At 48.3% G+C, this 19,178-nt stretch overlaps 1 protein-coding gene across 1 annotated transcript; it reads right to left on the minus strand.

The window, feature by feature from the left end:
- Positions 1 to 2,956: 2,956 nt before the first annotated feature.
- On the minus strand, positions 2,957 to 18,901 carry LOC150020565 (cell adhesion molecule DSCAM-like). The gene is made up of 2 exons (XM_090271823.1): positions 18,600 to 18,901; positions 2,957 to 3,924 (listed from the first exon to the last, which is right to left on the minus strand). The coding sequence occupies exons 1-2, from the start codon at positions 18,883 to 18,885 to the stop codon at positions 3,572 to 3,574; spliced, it is 639 nt and encodes a 212-aa protein (XP_090127949.1). The 5' UTR covers positions 18,886 to 18,901; the 3' UTR covers positions 2,957 to 3,571.
- Between the last annotated feature and the right edge of the window lie 277 nt (positions 18,902 to 19,178).

A 19,178-nucleotide genomic window follows, 5' to 3' on the forward strand; every position in this document is an offset into this window, starting at 1 on the left:
TGCCTACTCTGGGCCAAGCACTGTTCTAGGAACTGGGGACATAGGCAAACAAAACCAAGAATTCTCTCCTCGTGGCGCTGACATTCTAGTGGCAGAAGACAGAGAATGAAAAGTAAGTTAATTATATAGTAAGTCAGAGATGATCAGGGGAGAGAGAGAGAGCTAGAGGAGACACGGGGAGGGGTGGACTGGGAATGCCAGGGGAGGCAGAACATGGTATTAACTGGGGTGTCCTGTTAATGAGTGAAGATCCGAGAGGGTGAAGGAGGCTGCCCGAGACCATCCAGATAGACAGGGAAAGTGAGGGTTGGGATGCCATGTCTGATGCTAAGAAACCCCAATCATTTAGAGAGGGGCTGTTGGCAAACCTGCCAACCTTTGCATCGGAGGGTGATCTTGTTTTTAGTAGCCTGGTCAGCAATCAAACCTGCCTTTGCCCAGCAGAGGGACAGATATCCATGTTCCAAGGCTGCAAACATCCTTGAAAAGATAATGCAGAAGAGAGAGCTGATGATACCCTCCTTACAGCGTTAAAAAAGTCTCTCAAATATGGACAAACTAGTCCTTGGATTCCCAGTCCTACCTAGTCCAGTCCCTTGAGGCTGTCCACACTCTCTACCATTGTTGAGATAGATTCACAGAGTTTACAACTGCCCTCTGTAAGGCCTCGGTTATTTCCTTACAAATCTCATGAAGCTTTTGGCATCTGGGGAATCAAGGTCCCAAGCCAGAGGGACCTTAATTGGGTGGTGGTCTCCTGCTTACAGGTCCCAACAAAAGTAGGTCTACAGTTGTTTGTATAGAAAATACAATCATCAATAAATAAGATTAGAATGAACTCTGTGTTTCACGTCCTCACAACTGTAAAGTTACTTTTGCCCCACTCTATTTTAAGGGCAGTGTACGCAGAGGTGTGTTTTCTGTTTTAAGAAAGTATCAAGATTGGTAGCAAGGGCACAAAGATGGTGGGATTGGAGCTTGTTCAATCCAGCCTGTGACCACCTGATATCATCTCACGTGCATCGTTGCCCACCTCCACTTCTCCGCCCTCTTTTCTTCATGGGTGGTCACAGCAGATGGGGACACACGTGTGCACGTGGACTGACTGAAGGCATCTGGGCTCCTGTAGCTGTCCAAGCATTGAATGGTGTGTGGCCTCCTGGTTATGTATGAAGACCTTGTTCATTTCAGAAGGTGGGCATTTTTCAGACCGCCAGCCAGATGGATGCCTTGGAGGAAGCCCAGTACAGTGACCCCACAGCTATCATCTTATTGGACAGAGGATAAAGAACTGGTCTGAGTTTCACCATTAATACGATGACCTCTCAGAGACACATTACAAATCAGCTTTGAGACAGGCAGAGGTCCAGAGGAAACTTAATTACTTTACTCTCACAGATCTGGACCTCTTGGTAGACATGAGCACTGGGCCCACACCTGATAGGCAGGGAGGTGGACTTTTGGATAACAGTGTTTACATGACAAATCCATTCTCATGAGCATTTTCAAGGCAGAATTCTTGAAAGCAATCCATTCCAGAGGCAGACATGATGTAGAGTTTTTTCTTTTTGCACAACTTGAGAGAGAGAGAAAAAAAGTAAAGTTCTAAGTTGGGGGAATATAGAAGTTTTAGATTAAAAAAAGGTAGAGCTTTAATTTTTCTCGAAAGTAGCATTTCATTTCTTTTGCATAAAAAAAGCAGTCCTTGAGGGTGCAAATAATCAGCTGCCAATGTGGATTAGATGTTGAAACTCTAACAAGAAGAATGAATACCACATCCATGGAGTCATCTACCGTTAGTACCAGCAGGCAGCCCTGACATGGTCCCAGGCCCATTACTCAGTGTTACTGCACTTAAGTAGGCTCGTGGGCCTTCCTGGAAAATAAACGAAACCAAGAAAGAGTGGAAAAGAGGGAAGGAAGGTGGCAAGGAGGAAACCATAATAGATAGGAAGGGAAGAAGAAGGCAGGGAGTGAGGAAGAAGAGGGAAGAATCATCCGAACATGTTCCCAGATGGTAACACCTGGAACCAGCCTACACTTCGGAGAGAAGGGTATGTGTGCAGCCTGTCACCTGGGCGACGGAGCAGCGGTGCGCATTTATTTGATCCCATTTTCTGTTCCGAGCCAAACCTCTGACATGGAGTGCTGGCTGTCTCTCCCTCTCAGGGAAGAGAGTCTGGAATAGCTGTTTGGGAGGATTACGTCCTCTTTCTAAAGCACGCCGTGCAAGGGTCATGGACGAAGAATGCAGTTCATGAGATTTACAAGGAAGTTCTCCGGTGTAAACTGGGAGGAAGGAAATTAGTTAGACTTCAGGGGAGCATCACTCACTACTGAGTGGCTCTCCTCTGGGGAGAGGGGAGTGCACTGGAGGTGACAACTGCTAAGGTGGTCTCCTGCAGGATGAGACAGCTGTCACAGAGCAACAGAACAGGTCCTGGGAGGGGGGGGGCACATGGAGGCCTCCTGGTCCTCCCTTCCTTTCCCCAGCAACCCGGGGCCACACACGGGGCTCTAGAGGAGCGGTTGGCTAAGCTTTGCAGGTCATACCATCTCTGCCCCAACTAACTACTCAAGGTTCAACTGTGGCACGAAATAGACAAAATGCAAGTGCTGCGCGTGGCTGTGTTCCAATAAGACTTTATTTATAAACACAGCAGTGAGCTGGACTTGGCTCCCGGGCCACAGTTTGCCGACCTCTGGTCTAGCGAGAAGGCTAGATGGCAAGGAGGTTCTCATTCGGGAGGCTTAGAACACCTGGTCAGCCCTCCATAGGATGGAGACCAGCTGCATCTCTGGCGCTTTCCCCGCACGTCCCCAAGTTCAGAGTGCAGGTAGCCTCTCGGGTTTATCAAACTGGGTTCTGGGTCCATCCCTGGTGTGTGCGAACACCAGCATCCGTGGGAGGGCAGACCCAACCATCAGGAGGGGACAAGAGAAGCAGACACTGAAATAAAGGCAGACCACCTTTTCTTCTTTATTTCGTTTAGACAAAATGCAAAGAGTGTCTCTTTAAATTAAAAAATAAACCAAAAAGAAAACCAAATTCAGTCCCCCCTCCCCTTCACTGACGGCACTCATTCTAATTAACAACAGAAGCAGGTCAGATTGAGGACCCAGTTTCTAATGGGAAAGAACGGTGTGCAAATGTGACGAGTTTCCCCTCGCCCACGAATCCACACTCCTTGGGAATTCACAAAGAGCGTCGCTGTTTTTCCTGTTTTCTTTCTTGAATCACGAGTGATAGAACTTCCAGTCAGAAGGTTTAGTTAGTCCCCCATGCACTGTGTAGAAAATCAGTAAAAATGCAATAGCCTGTGAAGATCATAAAACTGGACTTCTTTCCCAAAAAATCAGATGCCCAGGCAGATGGAGCTCACACTCAGACAGAAAAAAAGCAGGAGAGTCTTTGCACTGTCTGTGATTTCAGTAGTTTTTTTTTTTTTTTTTTAATATATTTTGGCAATTTTCTTTAATTATAAATATTGGAATTCCGTACAAAAAAGGTAGCTTTGATTGAATTTCTTTTTAAATCGTATTTACAACGGCTGTCCAGTCCTGCTGTCTGTTATACCAGGGTGTACGATTTCGCGTACGGGTTGTTTCCTTTCAAGTGGCCCCGGGAGTCCAACAGCGATTCTTGAGAGCTGCTCATCTTAGCTGCCTGGCCCAGTTCTGCCCCTTCTCGCTGAGGTAATGTGGCCACGGCCCCCTGCTGCCACTGCTGTCCCTCTCGGGTGGAGGACGTGGAGGAGGAGGCCTCCATGGGGATGGGCTCGAGGACCGTGGGGCGCTTCAGGGTCCGGCTTTTCTGAGGCTCCAAGCACGCCTGCCCTAAACTCAGGTCCCTGCTGGTGCCCGGACCACTTCGGTTCAACAAAAAGTCCATTCTAAGGTATGGGGGCAAGTGTATGAGGTCACCTGCAAAGAAACACAGAGCAGTTAGTTGGTTTCCTCATTTGGGGAGTGGGTGCCCAGTGCCCCCTGTGTGCGCGTGACAGGCCCTTCAGGGCTCAGAGATGGAAATGGCACCGCCCCTGGGTGAGGCTGTCAAGACCCCTCGTCAGAGCTCGCCGTAAAGGCAGGTGGAATCATCGTCACAGCGAACGGGCTGGCTGGCCTTTCTACAGCACGTGAACTTGGGCTCTTCAATGTCACACCTTCACTGGACAAACAGAGGTAACAAGATGGTTCCAGAGCCCACAGCAGAAAGAAACACCACATTCATGCCCACAGTGCACGCCAGTGTGAAATGTGCTTGACCGGGTCCTGTGTGTGACGGGAAGTGCTCAGGGAGCACAGGGCTGGAGGGGGGTGGTAGGGGGGAAAAAGTCACGGAGCACTGGATCTAGTCCCGGCAGTTACACAAAACCAGGTGACCTTGAAGCTGCTCGGTGTCTCTGTGGCTTTTGGTGAAAATGGTCCCCGTGATTCTTTGGATTTGGCTCAGTGAAATCAAAGGCACTTTAATTCAGCGTGGCTTCATCTACTCAACTGGATCAGAGAAAAGCCCGATAATAAAGGGCTTGACTGTAAACGGGCATAACCCCCTCAGGGAAAGAGAGGACATAATGAGGCGTTCTCGGGGAAAGGGCTTTGGTAACGTGATGTATTGGACTCAGGCTCTGAAGCAATGACAGAGTCTGTCATTACAGAGGCTAAGGCGGAAGGTCCGGGTGTATCTCGTCATATGCCTGAGTCTCGTTCCTGAAAAATGAAAGTGTTTAATTCAAAAGAAATAAAGCCTCATGTCCCAAATGCCTTTTAGGATGACATTGAAAGTTATGTTCATTTATGATAGTGGATATATTATTCATTCTCTCTATTGGGGGTTAATTATTTGCAAACAAATATATATCATGAAAGCATTAATAACGGTCATTAAAAAATAAACTGGAAATTTCCTTTGCAGTGTGAAGAACATTTTATATATGAACCAACATACTCTAATTGACCAAGTTTGGAAATTTGTGACTTTTTAGATATCCAATTTTCTAAAAGTGATTGTCTTTATTCCTAAGAGCCTAATAAGCAAATTACATTAATTTGCTCTTTTATTTATTCGCGTGACTATTTTTTTTTTTTTTTTTTAAAACTTGACAAAATGTGGAATCCATTTACCTCCAGGGCCATTTAAAAATGTAGGTCAAGAATTCCTCATGCTGTTTCTGAGACTCAACTAAATCTTGAACACTTAACGTATTTGTAACGTGTGGTCACAGATTTGGGAATGAGTTTCTACCCCCACAGCTCCCCCTGAATGAACAGGACTTATTAAACCCCTAAAAAGCAATCAGATTTGATCCCAGCTGGAGAACAGGCTACTCAGGTCCTAGATTACATGGAACACATGTGTGTGAAATCAAAAGACAAAGCCCATGAGAGCTGCCCCCTCTCCACAGGGGTTCCCACTTCAGAGTTAATGACCAAGAGGGTCAGGGTTGCTGGAAAAGATCGATGAGAACTGGGACACTCGGACCATGTCAACAGCTCAGCGCCACGTTTTTATACAAGGGCCACTGGTGTTTGCTACGTAGGTCTGTTGGGTGTGCCTGATAGCCACTCTCTCAGAGGGGTCCAGTTTTTCAGGGGAAGTTTTATTAAGTTGTATGATGCTCTAATTAGCTCTTTCCACAGTGTGCGCTTTCTGATTAGCGCCCAAAGCAGCCCTTTCAACTGCGTAAATGCTGCCAATGAGCTCCCTTAATCATCCAGGCACTTAGGAGAAAGCAGCAGCGTAATCAGTGGTGAGCTTTGTTTATAAAAGGCACTTTGTGTCCATTAGAATCCCGCACCACGTGCTAGTTCAAGGACCACCTGGGAAACCGGGTTTTCTGACCATCCATCCATCCTGTACGTTCTTCAGACGCTTGCAGATAGAAACACCCCATGCATGTGTTACTCCCGAAAGAGAGAAGCAAAATGGACAACCTGGATACGGGCACCTGCTTTCCTTAAGGTCCCTGTTGTCCCTCTGCCCGCTTCACACACAACAAACCAATCAATGGTTTTAATGGTGGTGATTCGGAGTAGAGGTCTGGGTGACACTGCCTGCATTTAATCGGCTACAGATCTGGGCTCAGTCCCCTCATTCATATCATGGGACCAATAGCAGAATCTGCCACATAGGGTTACGGTGAGGACTGAATTAGATGACGCAGGTGAAAATGTACTGCCAGGTGTCTTTCCTTTTTGGAGGGGCTGAAGTTACGGGCTGGAGGTCTGCCAGGAAAACGAGCTGGGAACTCTTCTTTATACCTTTGTTTCTGTCTTTAGTGGGTGGATTAGTGTTTACCCAAAAGATATGTCCATATCATAATACTCAGAATCTGTGAACGTGACCTTATTTGGAGAAAAAGTCTTTGCAGATGTAATTACATTAAGGATCTTGAGAAGAGATAATCAGGATTTAAGGTGGGCCCTAAATTCAATGGCACGCATCTCTATAAAGCAGAGACAGAGGGCGATTTGAGACACAGAGACGAGGGAAGATGCCACGTGAGACAGGCAGAGGCTGGAGTGATGTGGCCACAAGCCGAGGAGTGCCTGGGGCTACCCGAAGCCAGAAGAGGCAAGGAGAAACTCTTTCCTAGAGTTCCAGGATGGGACATGGCTCTGCCGACACCCGATTTTGGGCTTCTGGCCTCCAGAACTGTGAGAGAACAGATGTGCATTGATTTAAGGCACCAAGCTTGTGGTGCTTGGTTATAGCTGTCATAGAACAATAACACAGATGCCCCTCCTTCTTGGCTGGTGTGGGCTGGGGAACGTCAGAGGAAGTCTCTCTGAAAGTTCTACTGTAGGGTGACAGTCTCTGCTTCCGTCAGCCATGGGAAAGGAGGAGATTTCTCTTTAATGACCAACCAATAACAGTAGCCAATATGGTTGTGGCTTACGGGGTCCCCTCCTGTGCTCTGAGCTCATAGGAGCCTCTCTGTGGGCTAACCTATCATCCATCCTTCCTTCCCTACTGAGGTCAAGCCAGAGTTACTTGTCCTAGTTTCCCTGCTCCCTGGGGAAGCAGATGCTTGTCCAGCAGGCCTCCCAAGACCCCTTTGGGTTAGATTAGAAGTGGCTCTCCTGGAATCTTCTTCAAGAGGGATCAGAAGCCTCTTTAAAGGCATGTGTCTGACCCGCCCCCACCTCTGAAACCTCTCCATGCTCCGTGGGGCACCACATCCATAGCTAATTATCCAGGACCCTCATGAGTTATTTCATATGTTTAAAAGCAGCAGCGACCCAGGAGTTCAGGATCTCTTCTGCTTTGAATTCTGAAGCCACCTCTATCGGTGCACAGGTCCCTTGCGTGTAAACCTGCCATGGCCGCAAACTCGGGCAGAGCCAAAGCCTGGCCTTAGGGCGGTCTCCAGTGAAATCTGTCACAGTGAAGTTTACGTCTATTACCAGTCAGGATTTATATCATCTGTTATTTAACTTCCTCCTCCTTGTTTCTGTCCAGTTTTCCTCTCCACATTCTCTCTCTCTGAGTTTAGAGATCAGAGAGACAGGGACACACATACACACACACACACACACACGGAAGCAGAGGGAAGAAACACAGAGACAGAACAAGGGAGGGATGGAAGCAAGACACAAAGAGCCACCTAGAGTGAAAGGCAGATGGGAAAGGGAACAAGTGACCTGAATCATGGAGCATGGCAGAGAGGTGTGGAGAGAGAGGTCATGCAGGTGACGCTATGAGAACAAATGCAGGTTACAGGTGACAAGATGGCCCTGTCCCCCGGCCTGACAATGATGGTCACCCTCCCTGGGGCAGTGGGGTCACAGAAGCACTTCTCCATGTTGCCTCATTGGCCTGCAGCCCCCCAGACCACAGGCTGCACCCCTCACCTCATGGGAGTCGGGGGCCATGTGCTTCTTTGATTCACGTCGGGAGGAATGAGGGGTGAGTCAGCCATTACTTCAATGTTGTGCCTTGTTCTTTGACATAATGGCCCATTTCTCATCCTCCTGTTACTGCCCTCTGGGGACCTCTGGGACCACTAATATTTCCAAAAGTTCAGACCAACTAAGTCAGCATTGATTTCTCCCCCTGCCCTTAACCACTTTGCTCACTGGTGCCATAGACTTGTCACCTCCAGCCCTGAACCAGCACAGACTGCCCTGGTGGTGTCAGCTCCAACAGCGTATATGTGGTCGAAGCTTGCCGTTCCCTGCTAAGGGGGCTTTTGGGTCAGGGCTGGCCTGATTGCATGAAAACTGCTGTATTAAAATCTGCTTTCTTGTTGAAAACCAGGAGAGTCCCCCCTTCCTAGCAGGAAAGCAAAGCTTCCTGTACTTTCCCAATATCTTCAAATTCACACACAAAGTTAGAATGCCTTTCAGCTGTGGAAGCAGGACAAAATCAATACCAAAACAGAATAGGAATTGATCGATTCAGAAAATCTATAATGAGTGTACATTCCACGGATCGATTCCTAGGCACGCACACGCCAGGGGAAAATGTCTTACGTCTGGATCAATGGTTCTGAGCCACGGGGGATTTTACCTCCAGGGGGCATGTGGCTATGACTGAAGACCTATGGGTTGTTTCAGTCGGAGGGGCGGGGCTCGCTATTGGCGTCTTCTGCACGGAGGCCAGGGATGGTGCTCCACACCCCATTATTCACAAGAAAGCCGCACCACAGAGGACGTGGCTGCTGTTGAGACACTCTAGTTTAGACGGCCAAGGGTTCATGTTTCCAAGGGGATCCTTGTTTCACGTGAAAGACACTGAATTCAGTCAGCATACTCCTCCGTGTCATCCAGCCCTCAAGGAGTTCCGGCCTCCCTGGAGGAAGGGAGGGGCCCCACGGAACAGCAGCCAGAACAACGGAAAGAGCGTGAATCAGGGAGTTCTGAGCTTTGTGGGACCCCTTCCAGTTTTCATTCTTACCTGTCCTCAATCGAAGGGGGCATGTTAATTTCTAAGGATACCTGTAAGCCTAAAAGATTCTTTCTTACGCTCTGAACCCTCTCACCTGTGACAACTGGTTAAGCGCATTGGTATGAGGAATTTGGGGATAAGTAGGAAACCAACGGATGCATTTCTCAGTTCCCAGATGCCCGGCCATAGCCTTCTTCCCTTTTTATTAGCAACCGTGAAACATGCCTAGGCTTTCCCAGCGAATTCCTGTGGAGTGAAAGTGACTCCGAGTCCCTAGCTGGGGGCTTACATCTCCCCTGGGGCCACCTAAATAGGAACTTTCATCAGTTTCTAACAAGGTCTGATCTCTCTGCTTGGACGAAGCTTGATATTAATGCCAAAGCAAGAAGCACAGAATGCTAATCTTGAGTTCTAGCCATTTCAGTGAAAATCACACAGATCAGACTTGCAATCACGCTACAGCTTCAAGGAGCTTGTTATAAGGGGAGCTTACAATCTGCCCAGACCAGAGGCAGGCGAGACCTAACACTTCTTCAGTTTAATATTGATGCAATAGCATGGTAATGAAAACTCGTAAACCGACCTCTCCTGGTAAATGAATCTTCACTCCCAAACGTCGACCAGGAAAATCCCTAAATAAATAATGCGAGATGGATATCAGAGGTCCATGAGCGCAGATCCTATTCCCACTCTTGGCTTGTACTTACGCAGAGGCTTCATGCATTTTTAAGGGTTCATCAGTGCTACCATCCTCCTGCTCACTGGTGAACTTTAAAAACCAGACTTGTGTATGAAGCGGGGCTGGGAGTTTGTGGCTGCTCACAGTTCTTCTGGACTAAGGTAGCTCTGAACAAAAAGCAGGTGGGAGCATCTGCCCCAAGTTTTAGGCAAGCTGGGGACTCGTTAGCAGGGACTTGGAAGCCCTCAGTGAGGAAGGGGCCCCCAGGTGAGACCCGAGGGGACCCATACACAGGGGACCCCTGAGGAGGGACCCTGGCTTGGGGCCATGAGGGTGGCAGATCCGTCTCAACAACCCTGTCCTCTGGTGTCACCCACAGAAGGGCTGAGTTAGCCTGGTGATGAGTTAATTCCAGACAGAGGAAATAGATGTTTGTAGAGTGAGGAGGCCAGGAGTTGGAGCCCAGAGAGCAGGGGTCAGGACTGGTGTGGGAGATGAGGCTGGCCCTGACTGGTGTGGCTCAGTGGGTCGGGCATCGTCCCACGGACTGAAAGGTCGCCGGTTGGATGCCCGGTCAGAGCGCGTGCCTGGTCCCTAGTTTCTCACCCTCTCTTTCTCCTTCCCTTCCCTTTTCTCTAAAAATAAATAAAAATTAAAAAAAAAAAAAAGGGTGAAGCTGGCCCCTCAGAAGCTCAGAGGTCTTTATCCTGAGAGCAGTGGGAGACCACGCAAGGGGTTTAACCATGAGAGGGTTGGTTACATCACTTGAATTTATGGCTTGTGGCTTCCTGGTTTGGGAAACAGGATGCTTCAGAATGTGGTGTCGGCCATATCTACATGGGACCACAGCAGAAGATGATGGTCTTTGCTGTCTTCTTCTTACCCTATTGTATGTTTCCAGGACCTTCAGGTTGCCCCTGACTCACCATGACATCTCACTGGACCATGTGTAGTCTGTGTGTGTGTGTGTGTGTGTGTGTGTGTATGTGTTTGTGCAGGGGTGGTGCCTGTCTTCCATAAGTTGTATGTTGCTTTGCTTCTTTGACCCCCTCATTTCTCAGTATGTGTCCTGAAGACTCTTGGTCTGCTGATTAGGATACCACATGCTATTCTAATAAACCAAGGAAACTATGGGAATTATTAATACTTTTATGTCTTCAGGTAGTACCGGGTGCAATATCTTTTTACAGAGAAGATAATCAATACATATGAGATGCATAAATGAATGTAATTTGTGTTTCTATAGATGCAACCACTGTGGTGAGCCTCTGTTTGCCATCTTCAGCACTAGAATCTAGAAGCTTCCTGCTGCTCACGCTGTAGGACACAGGGGGCCTTCCTGCTGCTTCCCCATCATAGGTCTGTTAGACAAAGACTTCCTCCTCACCTTCCACAATCTGTGGCTTCCCCAACAACTAGCGCTGAACCCCAATAAGACAGCCAAAAAACAAAACAAAACAGTGAGCTGCTTAAGGGGGCCCAGAAGTCAGAGAAGAGGCCGTGGGAACAAAAGAACACAGACTTGGACCTCGGGGACAGACACACCACAGCAGCTGGAGCAAGTCAGCAGCTGGGAAGATTAGCCAGCTCAGGCGTTTGTGACCCATGCAGGACGGGGAGGGGCGGCTGCAGAAGGCAGGCAGGCTTTGTGTTCCCACCCATTGGAATAAGTCCTAATGTCACTTTGTGTCCAAGGGACAGCAGACTAAAATGAAAGCAGGGGCCTTAAGCAGGTGACATTGCAAACATACATCAGAGAGTTTTACATTTCTAGCAGGGAAGCAAGATGAGCGCCATTTAGGTCCGAATATTTAGGTCCACCCAGAGCCGGGAGTGAAGAGCAACGCGCGGAGGTGTGGCAACAGGCCCCAGGGGTTCCTAACTTTAATTCCCAGGGTATCGGAAGGATTGTACGTTTGGCGGCTCAGAGGGAAGCCTTGCTCTAAGTCATTCCAGGCTCTCAGCCTTTATCTTCTTCTTCCCCTCTGGACCACAGTTCCCCGAGGACCTCGGCCCGGCTCTCTCTGTCACATCCATCATTTAGATCTCAGCTCACGTCTCACCGTCTCCAGGAGGCCTTCCCTGATCATCCTCTCCAAAAGAATCCCCTGCAGACTTTATCCCTGGCTTCAGATTTTCTTCCCTTCCCAGCACTTACCATGACCTGTAACTACATCATGTTTACTTGATGAGTGTCTGTTTCCCCCATGCATGGAAGTCCTTCAAAGTGGGGGCTTTCGCATCTCGTCTACTGTTGTATCCTCAGCTCCTAAAACAGGGCCAGCTGTTGGTAAGCACTCAACAATGATTCCGAAGGAAGGAAAGGACGCTGAGAGCCTGGGGAAGGAAGCAGGGCTGTCTCTGGAAGGGTGGAGGGCAGAGCAACAATATGCATGTGTGTGTGCACATGGGTATGGTCGTCTGTGAGTGCATATGTATTGCACAACTGTGTGCACACATGTGTACATGCATGTGCATGCATGTGCGCACATGCACATTCATGTTTGTGTGCAAGGGCGGTGCCTATGAGTACATATGCATGTTGTGCAAATGTGTGCAGACATGCACATATGCATGTGTACATCTATGTGCATGCATCATGTGTCTGCATGTGTGTGTACACATGTATAGGCGTCAAAGATACTCGCATTTGGAAGGAGACCCTTTCCACAGTTCTTGGATAACACTCACGATAGACGTTTCAAAACTGAATTTCAGTGAGAATGCAAGCCCAAGTCCTGGGGCCCCAGTTGCCCGACTCAAAGGACAACAGGAAGCAGGAAACATACTTGTCTGAGAGCAATGCGCGTGGCCTTGGGTCACAAGGTGGGAGTCTGCAGAGCTCAAGCCCTCCGGTGGTGAGGGAGACACAGGGAGGGCAAGGTGGGACAGGGGGTGATTTGGCAGTGAAGACCTCTGGAGTCTAATTTTGATTCAAGAGCCAACAGGAGAACCACACAGGGGACAGCAGCATGGTCACAAGGGGAACAGAGTGAGAAGGCCACCGCTGTCAGAGGGCATGACCTGAGCAGGGGTCACTTCATCCTCAGGGAGAAGCCCACCTCACACTCTGCACGCTCTTCTCTTTGGTTAAACACACATGCCCAGGAGAGCTTGAGGGGTTGGATGAATGGGTCCTAAAATAAAAAATCCCCAAACTGCTTCATCTAACTCATTGTTCAGAGAATGCACGCACTGGCAGCAGGCAATGGTCAAGTCCAATTGTAAAGCGTTAACTGCTTTCATCATGAAATGGCCGACATGCGTACATCCCAGGCTGGGGTCCCAGGGTGTATGTGACAGCTGAGCTCCAAGGGTTGACACTTCCCCTGCTGCTATTGGTGCCAGGCCATATCGGGTTGCATATCTGGAGCTTTAACTTGATTTAGGTCACTTTGTGCAATGACATCTCTTGATGGCGTAGGGTAAACATCATGAATAAAGCAGCAGTAATCCAAGAATGTTAGAAACTAGCTCAAGATGTCACCTGAAACCAAGACAAGGTAGCCACCTTGACCAAGAGGAAAAGAAGCTGTCAAACTTTCCAGCTACTTCTCAGAGGAACAGAGAGTGTGTTTGTTGGCTTTGTTTTCTTTTGTTTTTAAAGACAGAAACAGCCCTTTCTTGTTGAAGAAAACAGAACAATTACACACATGGCATTTTATTTAAAACAGACAAGTCCTAAAAATGCAGCAAATTCAAAATTCAGGTATCCTCACAAATCTAAAGCTAGATTCTGATATCTGCCTCAGGTGGGAGCTGTCCATATTTCAGGGGAATGCCCCTTAATCTGAGGAAGAGATTTCCTTTGAGTTGTTAAGAGCAAGAAGAGAAAACACTTTGTTTAGAGTTAGACTGGAAGATGATGTGCACTTAAATGTTCTCTAGTATTTTACTAATAATTCCTGATAACTGTATTATTTTAACCAACTGGCCAGTCTTATCATTGTCACAACCATGACATATTCATTCACGCGATAATGTTTGTTAAGCATCACTATATGCCAGGCACAGCATTGAGTATATATTCAACTTCCAGCCAAGATGGAGGCATAGACAGACACGCTGCATCTCCCTCCACAGCTAAGAAGGACTACAACTACCTCAAAACTAGAGACAACCAGAGGTTCCAGAAAATCAAACTGCATGCAAGTCCAGCAAACACAGATATAAAGAAGAAATACTCATCCAGACAGGTAGGAGGGGTGGAGCTGGGGCAGAGAGGATGCGGTGTGGTGGCAACAGCAGCAGTGGTGGCAGGAGGCTGGCCGAAAAGCACAGTCACACGTTTTAAAAAGTCAGGAGGGACACCTGGGGAGCATTCCCAGCTCCTCACTGGACCTTGCAGCTCACGGTCCCAGCACTGGAGAAAATCAAGCCTCATTGCTTCTGACTGTGCAGACCAGTGGGGGTTTGGGTGGAGGCAGAAACTGCTGATCTCTCAGCAGAGTCCTCTTGTTTAAAGGACCCCTATGGTCCTAGAATGTCCGCAGACCCACCCACTCTGGGGATGACGGCCAGGGCAGCAGCTAGAGGGGCACCAGTTCGATGTGGAAGTGGGGGTTGGGGTGGAGGCAGAAACTGCCAGTCTCGGCAGAGTCCACTTGTTTAAAGGGCCCCCACAGTCCTAGAACGTACACAGACCGACCCACTCTGGGAACGATGGCCAGGGCAACAGCTAAAGGGGCGCCGGTCCGGTGCACAAGTGGGAGAGGTGCCTGGAAAAGGTGCAAGTGCTGGGCAGGTGGCATTGTTCCCTCTCAGACCCCTCCCCCAAATACAGCACCACAACGTGGTGAAACAGGTAGCCCTGTACTGACGAGTCCCTAAGGCTTGGCCCTTTACAACGTAACAGGGGTGACAGCTCTACCTGGGATGCAGAAGCAAACAAACACAGGAGCCTATCAGAATGAGGAGACAGAGAAGTAAGGCCCAAAAGGGGAAACAGATCAAGGTTCCAGTGGGAGAACTAAGTGACGAGAAGATAGCCAACCTAACAGATGAGATAGACAACCTAACAGATGCAGAATTCAAAACACTGGTGATAATGACGCTCACAGGCTTGACAGATATGCTTGAGTACAGCAAACCCATAAGGGAAGAAGTGAAGGCTATGCTAAGTGACACGAAGGAAAATCCACACAAAACCAATAGTGAAGGGAAGAAAACCGGGGTTCAAATCAATTATTTGGAACAAAAGGAAGAGAAAAAAAGTCAATCAGTGCAGAATGAGGAAGCAAAAATTGAAAAAAATGAGGAAAACTTCCCAAATTATGTGAAGGAGATGGACATACAGGTCTGGGAAGCACGAAGGGTCCTGGGCGAGCTGGACCCAGAGGGGACCACAGCAGGACGCATCATGATTGAGATGCCAAAGGTGAAAGATAAAGAGAGAGTCCTGGGGGCAGCAAGAGAGAGGCAGAGAGTTGCCTACAGGGGGGTGCATATAGGACTATCAGCTGATTTCTCAGAGGACACTTTGCAGGCAGGAAGAGGCTGGCAAGCAGTATTCAATGTGATGAAAGGCAACCTGCAACCAGGATTACTCTATCCAGCAAAGCTATCATTTGGGATGGAAGGGCAGATGAAGTGCTTCCCAGACAAGGTAGAGCTAAAGGAGTTGATCATCACCAAACCATTATTATATGAAATGTCAAAGGGACTTACTTAAGATAAAGATCAAAACTATGAACGCTAAAATGACTACCAACTCACAACTATCAACAACTGAATCTAAAAAATAAAAACAAAATCCAATTAAGCAAACCAGAATAGGAACAGAATCATAGGTATGGGGATCATTTGGAGGGTTATCAGCTGGGAGGGTGTGGGGGGAGAAATGGGGAAATGGTGTAGGGATTAAGTATACTCAGTTGGTACAAAACAGACAGGGGGAAGTTAAGAATAGTATAGGAAAGGGTGAAGCCAAAGAACTTATATGCACGACTCTTGGACATGAACTAAGGGGGGGTGGGGCTACTGAAGGGAAGGGGGGTACTGGGCGGAGAGGAGCAAAGGGGAAAAAATTGAAACTACTATAACAACATAATCAATAAGATATACTTAAAAAAAGAGTATATATTCAATTTCATAAATCATTTAAACATATTTCTTGAACATATTCCCTGTTGCCTGATATCTACTAGACCCTGGGAGAGAAATATAAGACATATTTCCTATCTTCCTGGATCCACAATTTGGCCAAGTTCATGTAACTTGATCCTGATTTGTAGAGAGCTGAAAGCTTGAGATTAAAAATATATGTATATCACCAAAAAAGAGAAACTGATGGCGAGACAAAAGATGTCCAGAGATTCTGAAGACCTCCTGGAGACCACCTAGAACTGCAGGGAAACACAGGCCCATGGCTGAAGGAACTGCTAATTTTGACACAGCCTCCAGCTCGCAGGATAATAAATTGTAGCCTTGGGTTTTGTGCCCAGTGTAGAATTCAGTTGTATTATAAAGGAGCAACTGAAAGGCGTCCAGAAGGATGAACAGTTTTTTTCTAAAAAGCCTCTTAAATGTTAACCATATAGTCATCTAAGTGGACCAACGTTTGTAGACATTAGTCCTTGCCTTGATTTAAGAAATTCTTCATTCCGAAAGTAATGCAATCACTTTAGTCTAAGGAGTATATGAAGACAATAGTGAGGTAAGCTACCCAGTTGCTTTCTTTCCATTGCTCTGATGGGTCCAGGCAACAACATTGTGGAAAAAGTTTACACTTTTTTCCAATATTAACCCAAGACCATGAACAAGTCATCAGAAAGAAACCCATGCCTTCACTTAGTTCAAGGGCAGCCCTGTGATGTAGGAGCTCCTCTATGAGGGGCAGATGCTGGCCGTGTATCTTAGACGGAAGCAAAGGGAGGAAGGAAGACGGGGGTCAGCCCGTGTGAAGGCCTCCGGGTGAGCCCGCAGCACCTCTGGAGACCACCACCGGAGTCCCCGGGAAGTCTCACGGCGACACCAACGGGCAGCAACGGGAACAACTGCTAACCGCTTGACCGGCGCGCGTTCCATCCATCCCACCCAACCCACAGGGCAGATGCCGATGTTGCAACCGCAGAACCAGCTCAGACGGTGTCTGTCCTGTTTCTAACAAGACCCGGATCCAACCCTTGGATACACCACGCAGGAGTAACCCTTGTGAACCCTTAACTCGCCCACCCTCACCCCAGAACCGAAGGACCGAGACAAGACCAGGAGCCCTTTCAGAAGCGACGGGCCTGCTGTCCAAGAAGCTTCAGTGCCGCAACCCCTTACATCTGGCCGTGAACCTTGGCTCAGGGAGACAGACTTGAACCTGGCTTCTTGTCTCCTTGCCATGCAGCCTTGTAATCAGAGCTTTTATCTTTTCTCAAAAGCCGGTCCCTTAGTATCGGCTGCTCTGTGCGTCGGGCGGTGAGTGCTTGCTGGGTAACCATATTTTGCCCACTTTATCGATGCAGCAACCAAAGCCCAGCAAGGCTAAGAACATACCCACCAGCACATCACCTCCTCTCCCGTCTTCCTCACCCTCAGGCCGGACAGCCACAGGGAGTCATGGCATCTGTCCTACGTTTTTCTGCATTTGCCTGATGCATAAATGTCAACAGCAAAAAAACACTTGGAATAAAAACAGCCATAAATAACAGCTCCCTCTCTCCCCGAGGAGGTAGCCGGGATGGAAATAAATGAAGCCATCACTCTGTACTGTCTGCTGGCATGGATCTTGGATGCCATTTGGAAGATTAGTTGCTGGATAGACAATTCTTATTTTATGTATTTTTATGCATTTATAAGGCTCATTTCAGCTGGGCCATTGGCCATAAAACCCAAAGGAATCACAGTAATTTAAAAGAGAAGATAAATTTTTGACATAGAGCCAGTATAGTGGTTCAGGAAATGGGAGAAAGAGAAATAAAACTGAAACTGGGTTCAACAGGCAGGGATAGGCCAGGCCATGAAGGAAAGGCTACAGGCATCTATCTCCGGGTAAAAAAGTGAAAAAAAAAAGTGATTCTTCAGAGAATATTTACAACTGGCTGCCTTGGTCTGGACTCAGTCTAAAGATGCTTCTTATTTGCCCTGCATATTTGTTTGCAAACATCTGAGCCAACACTTAAAAACTGTTGAATGTCCACATAAAACTAAGATGTCTGGCTCCTCTTAAGGAACCGGCTCACACTAGATCCCCATTTCTGTTGGGGATCAGTTGGTGGGAGCTTGTTCGGGCCATTTTGCTCTAGATGGTCACATGAATTGTTCATGTCCCCTCCCTCCCTTTTCCCCTGCTTCCTATTCTCTTCATTCATTTCCATGACCCGCCAGGCCCTACAGGCCCTAGGGTTTGCGGCCCCATCCACCAACCCAGACCACTCATTCTTGTTCAAGGCGGGAGTCAAACTACAGTGGACAGAATATGAGCCAGTTACTGTCACGTTGGGTAACCCAGTAAAGCCAAGGTCCAAATGCTGGCACCCTGTAGGAACTTCCTCCTCTGAAGCCCTCAGGACAGCAGTCTGCAAACACAGCCCCGTGTTTCTGATGTTCCTTTCATTAAGCGGTGGGGGGATCTCTCTCTCTAGAATCTAGGTTGCTTGAACAACAGAATATGGAAGCAGGGGTGTGTCTCTTTCCACGCCCAGCCTTAAGACAGAAATGCCACTGTCTGTCTTTAGGCATGCTGGCTCTTAGAACAGTCAGCATGAAATGAAGAAGCCCAAGCCACCTTGTGGTGGAGAAACCTATACAGGGTGGATACAGCTAGCCCCAACTCTCCAGGGGAGGGAGCCCCTTTGCAGGTGGCTCCTCCAGCCCTAATTGAGCCTCTCCATCTGACTCTGCTGGAAGAGACAGGAGCTGTCCCCACGAAGCACTGAGCAGGTTCCAGACTCATCAATAGGATCAATGATTGTTGAGGTTGGAAGCCAAAAGCTTTGGCGTGGTGCACTACGCAGCCGTCAACAAACAGAACAGCCAGCCCAAACACCGGGAGGGCTCTCCAGGTAGACAAGTGTGACGGCGCGCGCAATTCTTTCTCACCTGGCCGATGTGCCTTTGGAACCGCCATGTTCATCACTCGTCCTCCATCCTGAGGTTTGGGGGGAGACGCAGTGAACCTGCAGATCCCCGATTCTGAAGGGGTGCTGGAGGTCAGACTGTCTGTGTACTCATTTGTCCCTGCCGTCAACTGTTCGGATGATGTGTCCGAGATGAAGCACTCGGTGATGGTGAACTTGGCGTGCCTCAGTTGTTCTTCCATCTTGGCGTGCTCGTAGGCCCTGGCCAGTTCTTCATACGTGGAGGAGGCACTTTCTGTGGAGACCATGCTGCTCCGAGCTCGATCTGTGCGGGGAAACAGAGGGAAGAAGATGGGGGGTGGGTTACCAGTCTATATTTGCACAGACTGGCAACCCTCTCCAGTTTGTGGCTGTTTCTCCCAGGTCCCAGCCCAAGAGGGCGGAGTCCTGGGTCTTTGTCTGAGAACTGCCTTTGTGACCTGGATGCCGGCGCCATAAGCCTCAGCAAAGTGGGCTCAGGGAACCTTGTTTCACTGCGGTCAGATGTCCCCAGCCTGGGGCATTTCCATAAATCAGTAATGTATCCCCCTTAAAACAATCC

This window comes from Furipterus horrens, unplaced genomic scaffold (assembly GCF_987537825.1).
Source record: "Furipterus horrens unplaced genomic scaffold, mFurHor1.1.pri manual_scaffold_1, whole genome shotgun sequence".
NCBI lineage: Eukaryota > Metazoa > Chordata > Mammalia > Chiroptera > Furipteridae > Furipterus > Furipterus horrens.